This window comes from Cyprinus carpio, unplaced genomic scaffold (genome assembly GCF_018340385.1).
Source record: "Cyprinus carpio isolate SPL01 unplaced genomic scaffold, ASM1834038v1 S000006451, whole genome shotgun sequence".
NCBI classification, from domain to species: domain Eukaryota; kingdom Metazoa; phylum Chordata; class Actinopteri; order Cypriniformes; family Cyprinidae; genus Cyprinus; species Cyprinus carpio.
Window position 1 is genome coordinate 13,169 of NW_024879133.1, and position 15,614 is coordinate 28,782.

At 38.4% G+C, this 15,614-nt stretch overlaps 1 protein-coding gene and 1 pseudogene across 1 annotated transcript; both read right to left on the reverse strand.

Annotated features, from left to right (window-relative positions):
- Nucleotides 1-1,059: 1,059 nt before the first annotated feature.
- Nucleotides 1,060-2,811, reverse strand: LOC109053049 (fibroblast growth factor 21-like). The gene is made up of 4 exons (XM_019070478.2): nt 2,689-2,811; nt 2,303-2,380; nt 1,922-2,025; nt 1,060-1,380 (listed from the first exon to the last, which is right to left on the reverse strand). The coding sequence occupies exons 1-4, from the start codon at nt 2,756-2,758 to the stop codon at nt 1,066-1,068; spliced, it is 567 nt and encodes a 188-aa protein (XP_018926023.1). The 5' UTR covers nt 2,759-2,811; the 3' UTR covers nt 1,060-1,065.
- A 3,782-nt stretch (nt 2,812-6,593) lies between these two features.
- LOC122143567 lies at nt 6,594-15,082 on the reverse strand (annotated as a pseudogene).
- Nucleotides 15,083-15,614: the final 532 nt, after the last annotated feature.

The window sequence follows — 15,614 nt, forward strand, 5'->3', positions numbered from 1 at the left end:
GGATGTCTGAGAAGAAGGTTACAAAAATTGCAGAATCAGTATCCAATAGAAAGGTATGACGAAGTTTACCAAAAAACAATTGTCTTTCTAGTCTAGAAAAAGCTGGGTAAAACTGTGGCCTAACGATTGCTCTGGTAACGAACCGTTTATTTTGACATCACGACCGTAAACCTTAAATCATATGATGTATTTACTTTTTGGCAACTATTTTTATTTGTTACATAGAGCGCGATCGATCATCAAGTAATTGCTTTGGGCAAATATTTATAGGATAAGGCTAGCTGTGTGTGTTCAATAAAAGCATTCGCACCTTTGGGCGGTAAAGAATCTTGCATATGGAATTGTCCACGCAATCTCTCTCGGACCCTTATTTTGTAAGATGACGAGCCATTGGGGTGTCCCCATGTTATAAAGTAGGCTCTGGTCGGTTGTCACCCAGGTTGCAGCCTCCATGACTGTGCCAGCAGATTTTTGGTTCAAGTGGTATGTGAAAGACGTTCTTAAGGGCTAATCATTCTAGGCTTCACAGATTTCTTGGTGTGTAAACTGCTTGTTCCTGGGCATTGTTGGTATAATGCGCTTTGTGATGAAGTAATGTGTAGTGGGTGCGTTGGTTTCAACAAAGGGCTTTTACGCTCTCCGGCATATACAAGTACTGTACATATATAATATCGTGGGTGTGCATCTATGGCAATTGTATAACAGCTGTTAGGAGCCATTTTTGTCCTACTATTTATTAAAATTTTGTAATCACGTACGATAAATCAATACTGTAAAGGACTGGGCAGTGGTCTACCAAACCTCCAAACGAAACCTGAAAGTGGGGAATTGTTTCTGTCTCCCAGCTGAGAAGCAGCATTTTCAGGTTAAAGAAATCATATTTAAAAGAATATAACTGGAATAGGATTGTTTCATATAACATATTCAAGTTAACTTAAGCTTGCATGTTAGTAACTTAGGCCATAACACATATAATAAATACAGTTCACATAATAGTAACAGTATCAAACCTTTTAAATCTTAAATTTAAAAGCATGCCCCCAAACCGAGGTTGTTCTCCAGTCCTCATTTCTTAGTATGCAGACTGGGACTGACGACAGTCTGGATTTGTGACTTATGTCCTATTCCTAGTGGGTCGTCAGAGTCCAGGTTTATGTCCTTAATATAATGTTTCACGTCCTGTATCTGGATGTCCTCTTCTTTCCCCGCCAACTGACTGTTCATAAGGGGGAGGAACTGAGAATATGGGGCACTGTGTTTCTGCCCAGACTGCTTTGAGAGGAGTGACACAGGATGATTAGAGTGTGGAGAAAGGAAAAAAGAATATCCATTCTCCAGTAGCAATTCCTGAAAGGTGCAGTCTCCTTCAGAGTAATGCAGCTGAAAAAGAAAACAAAACTCAGTACCAAGGTTGCATTTATTTGGTCAATATGTTATATCAATATTTTATATATAATTAAAAAATGCAGTTTGTTTCTCTGATGGGAAACCTGAATTTTCAGTATCATTATCTGATATTTATCCTCAATTTTGAAAACAGCATAATTTTTTGTAAAAACCATGATAGATTTTTTTCAGGATTCTTTTGATCAATTTAATGCCTCGCTGCTAAATAAAAGTATTAATTTCTTAAAAAATGAAAAACCTATTAACTTAACTATTTAAGGTATTATTAATTAGCTTAATTATTTTAAATAACATTTTATATTATAAAATTTAATATTTTCCTTGTACAATTTGCTTTTAAATGGAAAAATAGTAAATGCAAGTATCCACTTTATGTATACACTGCTTTCTCTCTGCTACACCAGAATGGTGTCTTTTTAACTAATTGTCTTTTTTTTTTCAACTTTTTTTTTTCTCATTTTTAACATAATCTACCGGATATTTCAAATCTGTGAAGACGTTAGTATGTTCAGACCTGTCCTTTCAAGTTGTCTTCATCATCCACGCAGAGGAAGAGAGATGTAGCCTCACTCTGGATGACCGTCTCACCCGCTTTCACTGAGCGCAGGTTCAGCACACCTGCAGAGCAGCAAACAACAGCACACTTCCGTCAGCAATCCACACACATCACCTTTGGACTGCTATATTAACAACCGCTGCCACTATAAAATATTTTCATAACATCAACAATTATTGTTATTATTTCCATAACCCATGCTATCACAGATATTGTGAATCATTATCTTTTTCTGATAAGGTATTCTGAGAAGTAAGGCTATAATGATGGTTACATGATTACAATAGTACTCTTACAGTAAACTGTGCTTGTTAACTCCTGTTTTCAGCAGTTGCTTACAGTTACGCTTCATTACTGGGGACCCTCTGACGGAGCCATCAGAATTCATTTCAAGGCACAACCCATGCTTTCTGTTCCCTAAAATAGACAAAAACACACACACAGACACATGAACACACTTATTGCCATTACCTCAAGCCAGTCTTTGCTCTTTAGGAATAAAAAACACAGTACACTTGCAGTGCAAAATAAATGCCCTGAAATAAAAGGCATAAAGTTTTATTGTAACATCACCACACCAACTAAAAAAAAGATTGACTGATTCCAAATAGCCACGTTGACATAAGAAAGCAGCACATCCTAACATCTAAACACTGCAGCTCAGAAAAAAAGAAGCTGAAACTCATTTGCAATTATTGAAATAGGTATGTTAAGGTTAGGATTACCTGTGTAGAGCAAGCATTCCCTGACTTGTGTGCTGAACGGCAGAAGCACATTCCGTTCAGGAAGATACATACACCAATGAAGAGGAGGAAACAGAGCAAAAAAAAAGAAAAAAACAGGTAAAAAGCATGATTGACTCTCTCGACCACCAGGTAGGCAGTCAATACAACGGAGCATCCAAAGTAAAAGTCTCCCTCAAACACTACAATACTGTTAATAAGAAACTTAAACTGACTTAAAATGTAAATGATATATAAGACGAAAGGATACTCAAGTTTACTACCCAAACCAAAACAAAACAAAAAACTGAGTGCGATATCTCCAAGACCTCCAGATCTGAGATGGTCTACACAGAAACATGTCCCTATAAACTTCGTATTTATATCAGCGAGTGACAGAGATACGGTAGTCATCCATTACGAAAAGGAAAAATGATAACACACTTTGGTATCCCAGGAAATAAGGAGGATGAAGAGAACTGATGGTAATCTCCAAACGGCGAGTTCAATGTCGTTTTTTGATCTCAGAGGACGTGAGGGAATCCCCTGACTTGTCATGGATTGAGAGGAGAACATACAGTAGGCTATATTAGTTTGCATATCGCAGATAAGCTTCACTGTTTATTTAATATCTCGTGATTTAAAGGAGGGGGGTTATATTTACCCAGTATGTGAAGAGGAATTGGGGAGTTGGAGTGGCAGTTTAAACAGAACAGATAAGAGACCATAAAAAAGCACTCACAGGGGTTTCGTGCTCATACTGATATGGACAGGAGAAAACGACAGGACGTGAGACACTACCGTCCCGCCAGCTAGGAGGAGGGCAGATGTGTGCATTCAAGTTAGGATCTCAAACTTTACATCTTTAAGTGAAAAAGGTGTGGGATCCACGTGTCCATTACGGTCGCTAACAAAGAGTTAGGGAACAAACATGCTAACTCCGGTCCCTCAATCTTTGTTAGATCACTGTAAAATGATTCAAGACTGTAAATATCTGAGGTGTAATTGGACAGCTGGACTCCATCAAGGTGTTGACCAAGCGCGTGTGTCGACGTGTACTTTTATAATAAAGCCGACTCCCTGAAAAACAAAAACTAGCACATCTGGAGTGGGGGTTGGTTGCCGTGGGCGGCGGGGCGTGGGCAGAGTTTCGCCATTTTGCGCCTTTCATTCTAATACAGCTCCACTTTAAGCTTTCGCATTCTGTCTCTGTGACGTTCCAGGGTCCCCACAATACGCGTCAGTGTTCCCTTGTAATCATCTGTCTCTCGCTCAACTCACGGTTGTCCGGGGTAGAATGAGAGGGACTACGTCTGTCTGGGCCATCCATGCTTGCTCTCCTCCCCTCACTCTTCTTTGAGCGTGATTAATTTTTGATGTCTTTGTCCTCATCAAATTGTGTGGGGGAAATTTTGACCTCTGTGTGATGAAGGGATTTCGTTTCGCCCATTGGTTTTAATACGAAGTGGAGGACGGGATTTAAACGTGCCTCTGTTGACAGTCAACTCTTACACAAAAGGCATTAAAGGACAAATCACTCAATAATTAAATAAATCGGTTAAGATTTTATTATAGCACCCTCATACACAGCCAGCTGAATTCATTCATGGAAATAATTGAAGTCTGTTTCAGACATGAATACATGAGTCGAACAAAATACATCATAAATAACAGCTATTTTTTACTAGTTCTAACGTGGCAACACTAGACAATAAAGATACTCCCATAATAGCAAATGACAACAATATTAACATCCAAAACAATTCTAAGAAGTGTAAAGGAAAGAAAAAATGGCTTTTTATGGGGTTGTTCTTTTTATAGCTTAAGAGAGAGTTTTTTAGAAACTGTCTCAGAAATACTAATGCAAACAAATGAGATGATTGGTGATGTACTGTAAGATTTACAGAGCTATAATAGCCCAGGGCTTAGGATTTGGGAAGGATTTGAGTACTTCATACTGAAATCTGAGACACTTGATGCAGACTTTGGGTAGTCATGTGGCAAATCTGAGCACAATTTGAGACAATCTAGGACATGTTCTTAAACTCTATATACGAAATTAGGCTCTTATTTTTCCTGGCTTCTGCAAAAGTCTCTATGTTGCTCTTTTGTTTTATTTCAAAGGAGACACTATTAAGATAGATCACTCTTTTCTGTTTTATCATATTAACACTACCCATTCAAACGTTTTGTGGGTCGGTTAAGATTTTGAATGTTTTCTAAGTCCTCTAACTGCACACCAGGCTAAGGCTGCATTTATTTTGATCAAAGATACAGTAAAACAGAGTCAAATTGGCAAATATTATTAAATTTTTTTACATCTGAAGTTTTCAGCATCATTATACAGTCTTCAAAACGGTGTGCCTGCCGCTTAAATATTTATGTGGAAAACCGAAAGAATAACAAAAAAAGACGTCTATTTGTAAACTGTAATTTTTCCAGGATTCTTCAGGGAATAGAAAGGTTTTCAAAAGAAGCACCACTTATTCTGTCACAGAAATATTTTTGTAACATGATGAATGACATAACAGGTCAAAGAGAGCTGGAACTGAATCATCAATGAACTGCCTTTAGCTGAAACAATGACTCTTTGTTATTGTCTTCTTGCATTATTTATTGACCAACATTTTTCCAGCTTAACACCGGAAAGCTGCTTGACGCATCCAGTATTGTATAAAGTGCTTATACAAATAAGGGTTCTTGACTTGACTTTTGATCATTTCATGCAGTCGATGCTGAATAAACAATCTGACTGACCTACGACTATTTATACTATTATTAATGTTAACGCTCTCATAATTTTATGTAATGTGGACTTTTACAATTCATTTACAATTTAATAATTAAATAATCTTATTTAAAAGAAAGTATTGCAATTCATATTGGGCCAGCAAGGCTCATTGAAAGTATAGAAAATGGATTTTGATAAAAAAAAAATACTATTTAGTGATTTTTTATAATCAAGCTGGATGTGAGTGAGAACTACACTGGCATTCATAGCAGTATGAGACGGGACACAAGAACCTGAGTGAGGACACCATGTGGTAAAGTATTACGATCAGGTTTGTGCAACTGCACTGTTTGTCCTGAGCCGAACACAGAAGCCTGATTCACACTCACTAGATCTAAAAACAGTGTATTGTAAAATCAATGTACATGCAAATGATGTTTTCGGTTGTAGTGATTCTACATTTTCAAGACATGAGGGGTACTAGAAAAACTGTTACCCCTCCATGTGTTACGCATGGCGTTGCACTGCACCTTCAAAAAAAAACCCCAAAAATCATAAAACGGAAGATTTGGAACAACTTTGGACTGTTTTCTAGAGAACCAACTTGCTGCGACTCTATTGAACACTGCTTGGCATTATATTTTGCAACTGGCAACTGGAACAAAGGAAATCATCGACTATAAAATTAAACTAAGGCTAAGTTCAAATGATGTCAAGGCTCTCTTTTCCCAAGAAAACCCATGGGAGTAGGTTGGGGGGTTTTACAGTGTAGTGCAGTGGACAGCCAGTGTTAACCAGTGTCCCAGTAGCCTAGATAAATGATATTATAGGGAGGAAGTCAAAGAATAAATCAAATAGATACTGGCAGAGCATGTGCAATAAACGTTCAAAAAGCCATTTCATCCGGTTTATACTGAAATCCGTATTAATAGCAAGGCAAATTAAATTAAAGTTACAAACAGTTTCTGTGGCTAGACTGTAAAGCTGATACTAAAGTCATACAGTGCGAGCTCCATTCACTTATGTCAAGTTTCTCAAAGCAAAAACAAACACACAACACACCTAGGTACCAAAGTCTTTGCTAAACAACAAAAAGGCCAGCTTTCATCCGAAAGTTGGCGTCTGAAAATACGGAGAAGTATTGTGAAAAATGTTGGTAAAGCGTTGTCTGTTCGTTTCAGGGCAGGTCACAAGGTTGGGATGTTGTGGCGTCTGTCGTACGCTGTGTCGTCGCTTTCCGTTCTCCATCGCTCACCTCCGTCCATCATTCTTTCGTTTCTCCTCGTCCTCCTCAGTCTCGCGCTCCTGTTATCCCGTTCCCGTTCCTGCCGTCTCTCTTTCTTTCTCTGCTTCTCTGTCCTCCGCTTTCCCGTGTTTTCTGCTTTCTCTCCTCGGAAACCTCTTGGGGTAAGAGTGGTAATCTATGGGATGTTAAGTGATGAGTGTCAAGGACTTTTAACAGCAATATCCACACACACACAAAAAAAATCTCAGTATAAGAACAGCGGAATGTAGATTAGTTACTAACTCGCCGTCATGGTTCATTACAATGTAATTTTCACAGGAAAGGAAAAGATGTTGCAGTAAATATGATACAGTTAAAACATGTTATTGATAGAGTATATGAACCACTGTATATGTATAATATATACAGTGAACTTACGATTGTGGTAGAATTACTAACAGATTTATGGTTACAAGTAAACCCTTTGAATTACGGCTAATATAACTGTAATATAATGTCTTTAAGACCGAAAGTCCCTATTGCATAATATTTCTATTTTTTTGAATGAAGCCTCACCTGGTTGGTCATGAGTGGGCAGAGCGCAGTATCCAGAGCTCCGTCCTGCTAAAAGACGAGGGGAATGTGTTCGGAAAGGTCTCGGGGAGTGAGAGCACACGGAGCGAGGGGAGGGTGAACGGATGGAGTGAGGTGACGGAGAGCGGACGGAACGGGGCGAGTGTGGGATAGAGTGCGACAGAGACTGTGAAGGGGTCAGCAGACGGGGGTTGGGATGGTTGAGCTTTGGGGGGCGTGGGGGAGCGATGGGGGCAGTTGCGGGCGGTTGAGAGGGTCTATGAGGTCTATTTCAGTGAGGAGAGGTGGAGGGGGGACAACTCCTCGTCTGATAGAGGGATGTCCCCGTCGATCACGGCAAGCTCGCCCGTGATAGGTGGTCCCCAATGCCTGCCCCGAAAAGAGTCGCCCACCACGTTAATGGCGGTGCGCATTCCCTGTCGCTGAAGACACACAAAAGACAGCTCTAAAAGCTGACACAAAACAGCTCAGGACAGCTGTGATTATATTCATGAGACAGTTGATAATTAGTCAGGACAAAAACAAGGCCGTATCTTCAGGGGGGTTGTAAACGACGGCCCGTAACATAACCCAAACAGAGTTGTTTGAACTCACAGAAGCCAATCGACAGGCGACGAGGCGCAGGCTGATGTCTTGAGTTGGAAGGCCACAGCGGTCCAGGATTGCAGCAACATGTGGACCAGAGGACCCGCACTGGGAATACTGGCCGCTCCCACACGGGGCCCAAGTTCGCTGTCATACCGCAAGAGAAGAAAGAGAGGGGATTATACCACCATGACTGAGACCTTATGGGGCGGCACTGACAGTACATTATCTATTGAGCGGTGAAAAAAGATATGGAATTGGAAGAAGATGCTAGCTCATTTAAAGGATGAACATTTGGTGCTAGAGCCTGAAGGTTCAAAGTTTTTGTTTTAGAACTTTATTAAAAAATCTAAAATAGAGCCATAGTAATAAAAGCCCATTTTAATAACTGTAATAAATAACCAGTCTGTTCTGGTAAAAAAATACCAAAGTATCATCGAAACCAAACTTCTGTCATGACAACTCCTCGGTAGGGATTTGGCATGGTAATGTACATGACAATTTAATGTATTTTGGTCTTTGGCGGAATCAGATTTGGATTATGCTCGCTTGCTGCTACTTGCTACGCTTGGCCAAAACAATCCACAACATGACTGCTGTAAGCATGTAATAGATATTGCTGCTGCAATATAACAATACATGAAATAAACCCCATATTAGCATCACCTCCGTAGCAGATCTATAAAGGTGGAGCTGGGGAAGGTGAAGGGTTTTCTGAAGCAAGCAGCAGCTGTTTATGTGTAAACCCTAGTCCGTATATTTTAAATGTTTGAGCAGCGAGGCTCATTGGCTACCCGATGCAGGAGAGAACCAATCAGCTGTGCCATGTGTGTAATGAATGTCTTTAGTGTCCAGATTGAGTTAGACCTGATGGTCGGACTGCAGCAATCTCAAAGTTTTCAATGCCAGAACTCATTTATATGTCGAACTTCCCGCCCATAATATCAAGACGGACTTCGCCAGTGCTGTGCTGTGAGAACTAGCAGGCAAATGTTTTAAAAGAGACAACAAATGTCATATTAAAAATGGATTATACAAATCATTCTTATATAAAACAAATAAATAAATAAATTAAAAAAAAAAAAATTTGCAGTCATTTAAATGTGAATGTGCGGAAAGCTGAATGTACATCTAGTATATATGGAAAATTACAATCAGAGCAAACACCAAAGCCCATTAGAAATAATTCCCCTCTACTGCAGCAAACCCCAATTTGTCTGGTTTCAGTTTCACATCTCCTTTACCTAACAGTAACAATCTGTCCTGCATCTAGGTAAATTGTCATTCTATCTGGGCGATGAAACTGGCTGCTACAACGCCTCATAGAGTGCAGTTGCCATCCATGTGTTATGGTGGGCTCCAATTGGGCAGCACAAAGCGAGTCACAGACCCTGTCAATCTTTAGCATTCTCCTCCAGACAACGAAACGTTCACTGGCAATGTCCCAAGCCCCCCCCACACGAAAAAGAGAACGTTAAATTGATTATAAAATGTGTCTAACAAATGCTAATTTTGTCGTTTGGAAAAATTGCTAGGATAAAAAAGTTGATAGGATTGCATTGCATACATATTCTGTAGGCCAAATTGACAGTTGGTTTGACATTCAGAAAAATGGTTTGGCCCAAACATGGTAAACCCAGATTTAGTCATAAAAACAACTCTCTGTAATATATGTTTTCATAATTTGCCATCCATTTAGACTGATTAATCTTTCTAGAAGTTCCTTTCTGGAGAACATCAGAAAGTTTGTTTGGGCCAGATTAGGCAGTGTGGATGATTTATGTGGTGTCTTATATATAAGGTCATCTGATGTGTTATTTTATTTTTTTGGTTATGTTGGAGTTATATTAACAACATCCACATACCCGTATAAAATATAGTTTTCAACATGAGAATGTCTTTTGGCTGTTGGCTATATGTAATAAAGCGAAAAACAGAAATAGATCTCTTCTTTGCTTCTTAAGACAACATTGTTTAGCCAAAAGGACCTTTTAATCTTCAGTCTAGCTGCCAGAACACTTCATCAGCATATCAACCAGAAACGCATAAGGAGCAGTCTGCTGTCTGTACCTGCTGGCCGTTCCCAGAGCAGTGATCCAAGCCTGGAAGATACCAGAGTAAAACGTGAAGGGGTTTTTCCGAGTCACGGCGAAGAATATGAGTGGTAGGATGATCCCACCATCGAATAATGAGGACCGACTATGGACTGTGACCATGTACATGCCTAGCTGCCTCGCCACCACTTCCAGTCCACCGATAGCAGCAATTTTTCCTTTCACACGATGGAGGCATGCAATGCCTACTGGAGAGTACCTGAAAACAGATTAGTTGAGTTATTATAGTGATTAGTTTAGCTCTGTTTAGATTAAATGTCAAGTGTTTTTTTTTTTTTCGTAATGCAATGTTTGTTGAGCCATAATACTTGTTCTCTAATTTTGTTTATCAAACATTAACAGTATAAAATAAAAACTAATTTTAATACAGTTTTTTGGCCGTCAATGAATCAATCAATCAATCAATCATTTCAAATAAGTTGTGTATTTGGTGGCAAGTTAATAAAATGAAATACATAAATACAAAAATTTATTAATAAAATAAAATAAAGTTTGGTATTTGTTGCTTTGGCAAATGGGGTTGGGGGCAATATTTTCAATACAGCTGCTTTTGTGAACATATTTATTTTGAAAAGTATGTATTACAAATATGTATTGGGAAATCTAAATTAGAAAATCTAAAAATGTTTTTCTTTTATAATTTATTAGAACTGTGCGTAATGTTTATGAATATAGTGTATATATTGTGTGTGTACAAATTTCTTCTTTTATCTTTAATGCAAAGGTGTTATTTATTTTACAAGTTTTTTATAATCTCACTTTTTTTCTTTATTCATTTATAAGCTGCCTGCCTTTATATTTTCAGCAGAAGGGAGTCCCTTACAAGGGGATCATCATATTGGCCCTGGTCAGTTTCACAACCTGAGCACCAAATGAGAAGATGTTACTTCATATGTGGCCTTAATTTTAAATAATCTAAAATGCTGGGTCTAAATATTCACTGTGTGCTATGTCAGCACAGATGATGTTTATTGTATCATTGAACAGTTTACATAACTGTGAAGCAGAATACACAGAACACAGTTAGTTACAGATGGACGGTCTCAGGGGGCTGAGCGGAGACTGACTTTGTTGTCATATGCTTTTATTTTTTGGGGTATTTACTATAGTCCGTCTTTGTTCTTTTTAATGTTTAAAAATGTATTAGAATATGAAATGGACATGGTCCTTCCCACCGTCTCACTCCTTTTTGTGCTGTAAAATGGCCTGTTAGCATAAGTGTTCATTTCTGCAGACATGACTGCATAAGTTCAGTGCTTCTAACTGTTTTCTACTACTATGTCTGTCTTTGCCAGCATGTGGGTATCTGTCTGTGGCCTATTTGTCCGAGGATATATTACATCCAGAATAAAACTCCCCACATATACTCATGGGAGCACAAATATGATAGGTGCACTCTCTCAGATTCCTGTGCTTGTTTCTCTCCCTCTTCTCTTCTTATATGCTATACTTTGCTTCCTCTTTGTCCAATTCTCTGCAATAGATTGTACACACTCATGATAAAGGCAGAATACTGCCACATGATCATGACACACCATCTTCATGATGCCATCTCATTAAGGATGTTGAAGAAATCGCACATGAGCTTCCCCCTCTCTCCCATTTTCCCCATGCAGATACCAAACATGATGAAGAAGCCAATCAAACCTTACAACACAGAGAGGTGACCAAAATGATGATTGAACAAATAGTGAACTTAAACAGAATGCATCTATTTTCTATTGATAATTCCCTAACATTATTTGGTATTCCAATTATATCATCACAAACTAAAATGCCACTTTCTGTAGTTGCAGGTAACTTAAAAGTGATCATTTAGGCTGTATTTTTGCGTTTCAAGAACATAAAAAAAAAAAAAAAATATATATTATATATATATATTATGTATATATATATATAGATTAGTATATATATATAAGATATATATATATTATCCTGTATATCACTCTAACCTAAAACATTCATTCCCCACTTGTGGTTTTCCCAATTTTTTTCCTGTTGACAAGGATGGTTTCTGGATGGTTCTGGACTGGGACAGGCTACTTTTTTCATCACTGTTTTGAACCTGAAAAGAGAAGCAAGAGAACAGATGATGATGTTCCATAAAACTGTAAGCAAAACACTTTTGGACAGAGATAGTTTAGTGTAAATTATATATTATTAAATTATATTATATATATATTATTTACTAGTACTGGTGAATGTTATTTTTTTATTATAATAGAGTGAAGCCTTATATTCAACAGGGCAATACACTTAATTGACAAAAATGTAAAAAATTAAATGATAAAGTATGCATTACAAATGTAAATTTATGGTGAAAATATATTATGTCAATAAGACATGTCTATAAGGTAAAATCACTGTTTTTGGAAGTAAAAAAAAATAATAGCCTTATATATATATATCTAAAACAATAAAAGGATTTTCCCAGAGTCCCCTGCATGGCACATTCACACCTTTGATTATATCTTTTTAATCAGGCATATTCTTTGACTCTCTATTCTCGGCAGAGTTGCTCTCAATAAAATGTCTTGACCCATTTCCATTTAAAAGAAAAGTATTTGTAGTGTAGTGATTGCTCAATAAATGTGATGTGCAGATGCGTTTAAAGCAAAGCAAATGATCATGGGAGAGAGTTTACTGATCCAAGGTGGATCCGCCTTGAAATGGTGTATATAAAGCTCTGCAAACACCATAATTATAGGAACTCCTCAGAATGAGCGCTTGGTTATCTGTAATCAGTCTCATACACCACCGCAATAATGGTGTTATTATATGCTCTGTTAAGAATGCAATGGAAGAACACATGCGTCTGCAATCGCTAAACATAACCCACAGTGTGAACATAAGATATTCTTTAAAATTAATTTACAAATGGAGTGAACGTCACAAATGTGTTCACAGGTGGGTGGCTGAGAGATGACTGAAGCCTTCCACTCGTTTTCATTTTAGATTTTAGAGTTAGAAATAAATCTTTAATGAAAAATATTCATATTTATACAACAACAAATTTCAACAAATTTTGGCTTTAAGCACTAAGTTAGCTTGTAACAACGGTTCAACTTAACACAGGTTAAACTGCAATATGAAAAAATAACTGGAAAATGCACGGGTTTCGGAGTGTGCCTTGTTTTAGCAGACAACAGCAGAAACTAATGAAAACCAATGCTTAAATGAAAATGATCAAATAATCATTCATCGTTAGCACTGCAAAATAAATAGCCAACTTTAAAAAAAGAAGAGAAAACAGCTCTCATATTGTTTTCTGGCCAAACTCTACACAAATTCCATCTGTCACGTGTCCTTAGAAGCCCGACACAATAGGCAGATGGGACAGGACAGGTTGCGTGACATGACTCCTCATGCTCAAAAACCATGACAGAACAATTAAAAAAAACAACAGCTGTGAACTCATTGGCCACAGACAGGCATGACCATTTGGTCATTTAGATATGACCCCAGTTTCTTTCTCATAAGCACAGCCCCTTATGCATTACGAGCAACCTGCTGCTCCACTGTTTTAAAAAGATTCACATTTTCTAAACAACATAAATGCAAAAACCTGACAAAAAAATGCTTTCAACAGAGCAACAACCTTTTAGAGAAAAGTCCTGAAGAGAGGGAGAAAATAATCACCCACAAGTTCTCATCAAAGACATAAACGCTTCATCCATGATGTCTCATGTTGTGGGCGGGGGACCTCGGGTTTTCATGGTGAAAACCACTGACCCCAAGTGCATACTGTGGGTGACCTTGTGATTACATTAAAAACTTTTCAAAGCACAAGCACAACTTCTTACCTGTTGAAAACAGGCTTGACCAGGTGTCTCTGTGGAACAGGCTTTCTCAGCAGCATATATCCAGAAAGAGCTCTAGCTGGCTGACTTCTTTGTGTTCTTGGGCCGGAGCTGACCTGACCGGACCTGAGTTTTTTTGGTTTTCCCAGGGTTGTATTCCAAGCAACCAGGATGACACCTAGGGAACAGCAGCGATTACTGTGGTGGACATGTAGTAACACCATTGCTTCTGGAGCCGTTCTTCCACTGGAGCGAGCATCCAGACCGGCCAGGCCTGCAAGACAGACAGAAGAAGAGAGCGGTCTTGTATCAACAAAGATAAATGGCTTCTCTCTTCTTGTGCTGCATACACTCTGTTTCCATTTAACAATCATAAAACACAACACATGTGTTTGAGGGACTTGACCTGTGATGAGACTGGAGATGATGAGGGGCAGGATGAGCATCTTCAGCATTCTCATTAGGATGTCTCCCGGAAAGGAAACCAGCATGAGAGTGTTTGTGTCCAGATGAGGAACATAACGCAGCATCATGCCCAGCACTGTGCCCGCTATAACACCTGTGTAGAGTGTGTTGATTACACGGTTATGTTCGGCCCTGCTTATGAAAAGGTGTATGGATCACAGCATTGTAGGATTCTGGGGTAGTTTCACATGCAGCACTGCATAACTGTCCTGTATCTGCAACATCTCAAACTACTGTGTTGTATAAACAGTGGTCACTATACTGGGGCCAAAAAACTTTTCCTGAGAACTTGCTTAGTTTTGGTATTTGTCTGCGGTTTGACCGATGATCACAGTTATGAAACCACAGACAACATTTATCTTTTATATTTTTAAAGAAATGTAAGTATAAGGAAAGAGTAGATAAAAGCTTGAGGCTGACAAACTGAGATTAAATCGGCCATATCATAATTTTTTTTGAGTTTTCATGACCATTTTTTTATCTTTCCAGCTGCTGTGCCTTTAATAAACACCTCCTTTTTGCATTCAAAATTAACTAATCTCTACCAGTATATTGTCAAAAAAATTTTTTTTTGCGATAATACCATCTCTCCTGCTTTGTCCTTATCACCTCACTGCGACTTGCTAGGCTTTATTAGTTTATGACCACCAAACACAGAGGGCAATAAAATCATGAACTGGCAAACTTATTTAATCCTCTGAACTTCCAAGGAAGGAGACACATGGAGATCTGAAGTTGTATACAAAAACTCCCACACATCGCATGCACGCACACACAAAGCACACCTAGCACGTGTGAGGGCAAGGAGCAGGTTTGCCGTGAAAACCAGCCGCATTGTTGATTTGTTGTTGTCTTTTAATTCTGCTTCCACTCCATCGTCCATCCTGCAATGCTGCACTTGTCTGGGTTGCCCAAATGCATTATTATATTCCGTCATTCTATCTGTATAAGTCAAGAGAAAGAAAGAAAGAAAGAAAGAAAGAAAGAAAGAAAGAAAAGAAAGAAAGAAAGAAAATTCTATCTGTTAAATAAACAGTGATGATCACTTAAACAATCCTACCCTTTCACTTTATGCCTCCAGTGAACTCAGGCCTTTACACATGGGTCAGGGGGTCAAGGTTTCACTGGTTAGCACGACCCAGTTAGACACCTGCTGGTTGATACCAAAATAACTCCATTCTACTGCCAAAAAGCATCTTTCTCCATTGACATATTGCAGTATGTACACCACAGGGCTGGTTCTAGACATTTGGAGGCCCTAGGCAAAATTTATGTAGGAGGCCTCCCACCCCCAATAAAAAGCACTTGAAACAAAAATGATTCCTAACCTTTTTATTTATACAACATTTCATTTTAAACTTTGTTTATTTTTACTTATACAGTACAGGTCAAAAGTTTGGACACATAACTATTTT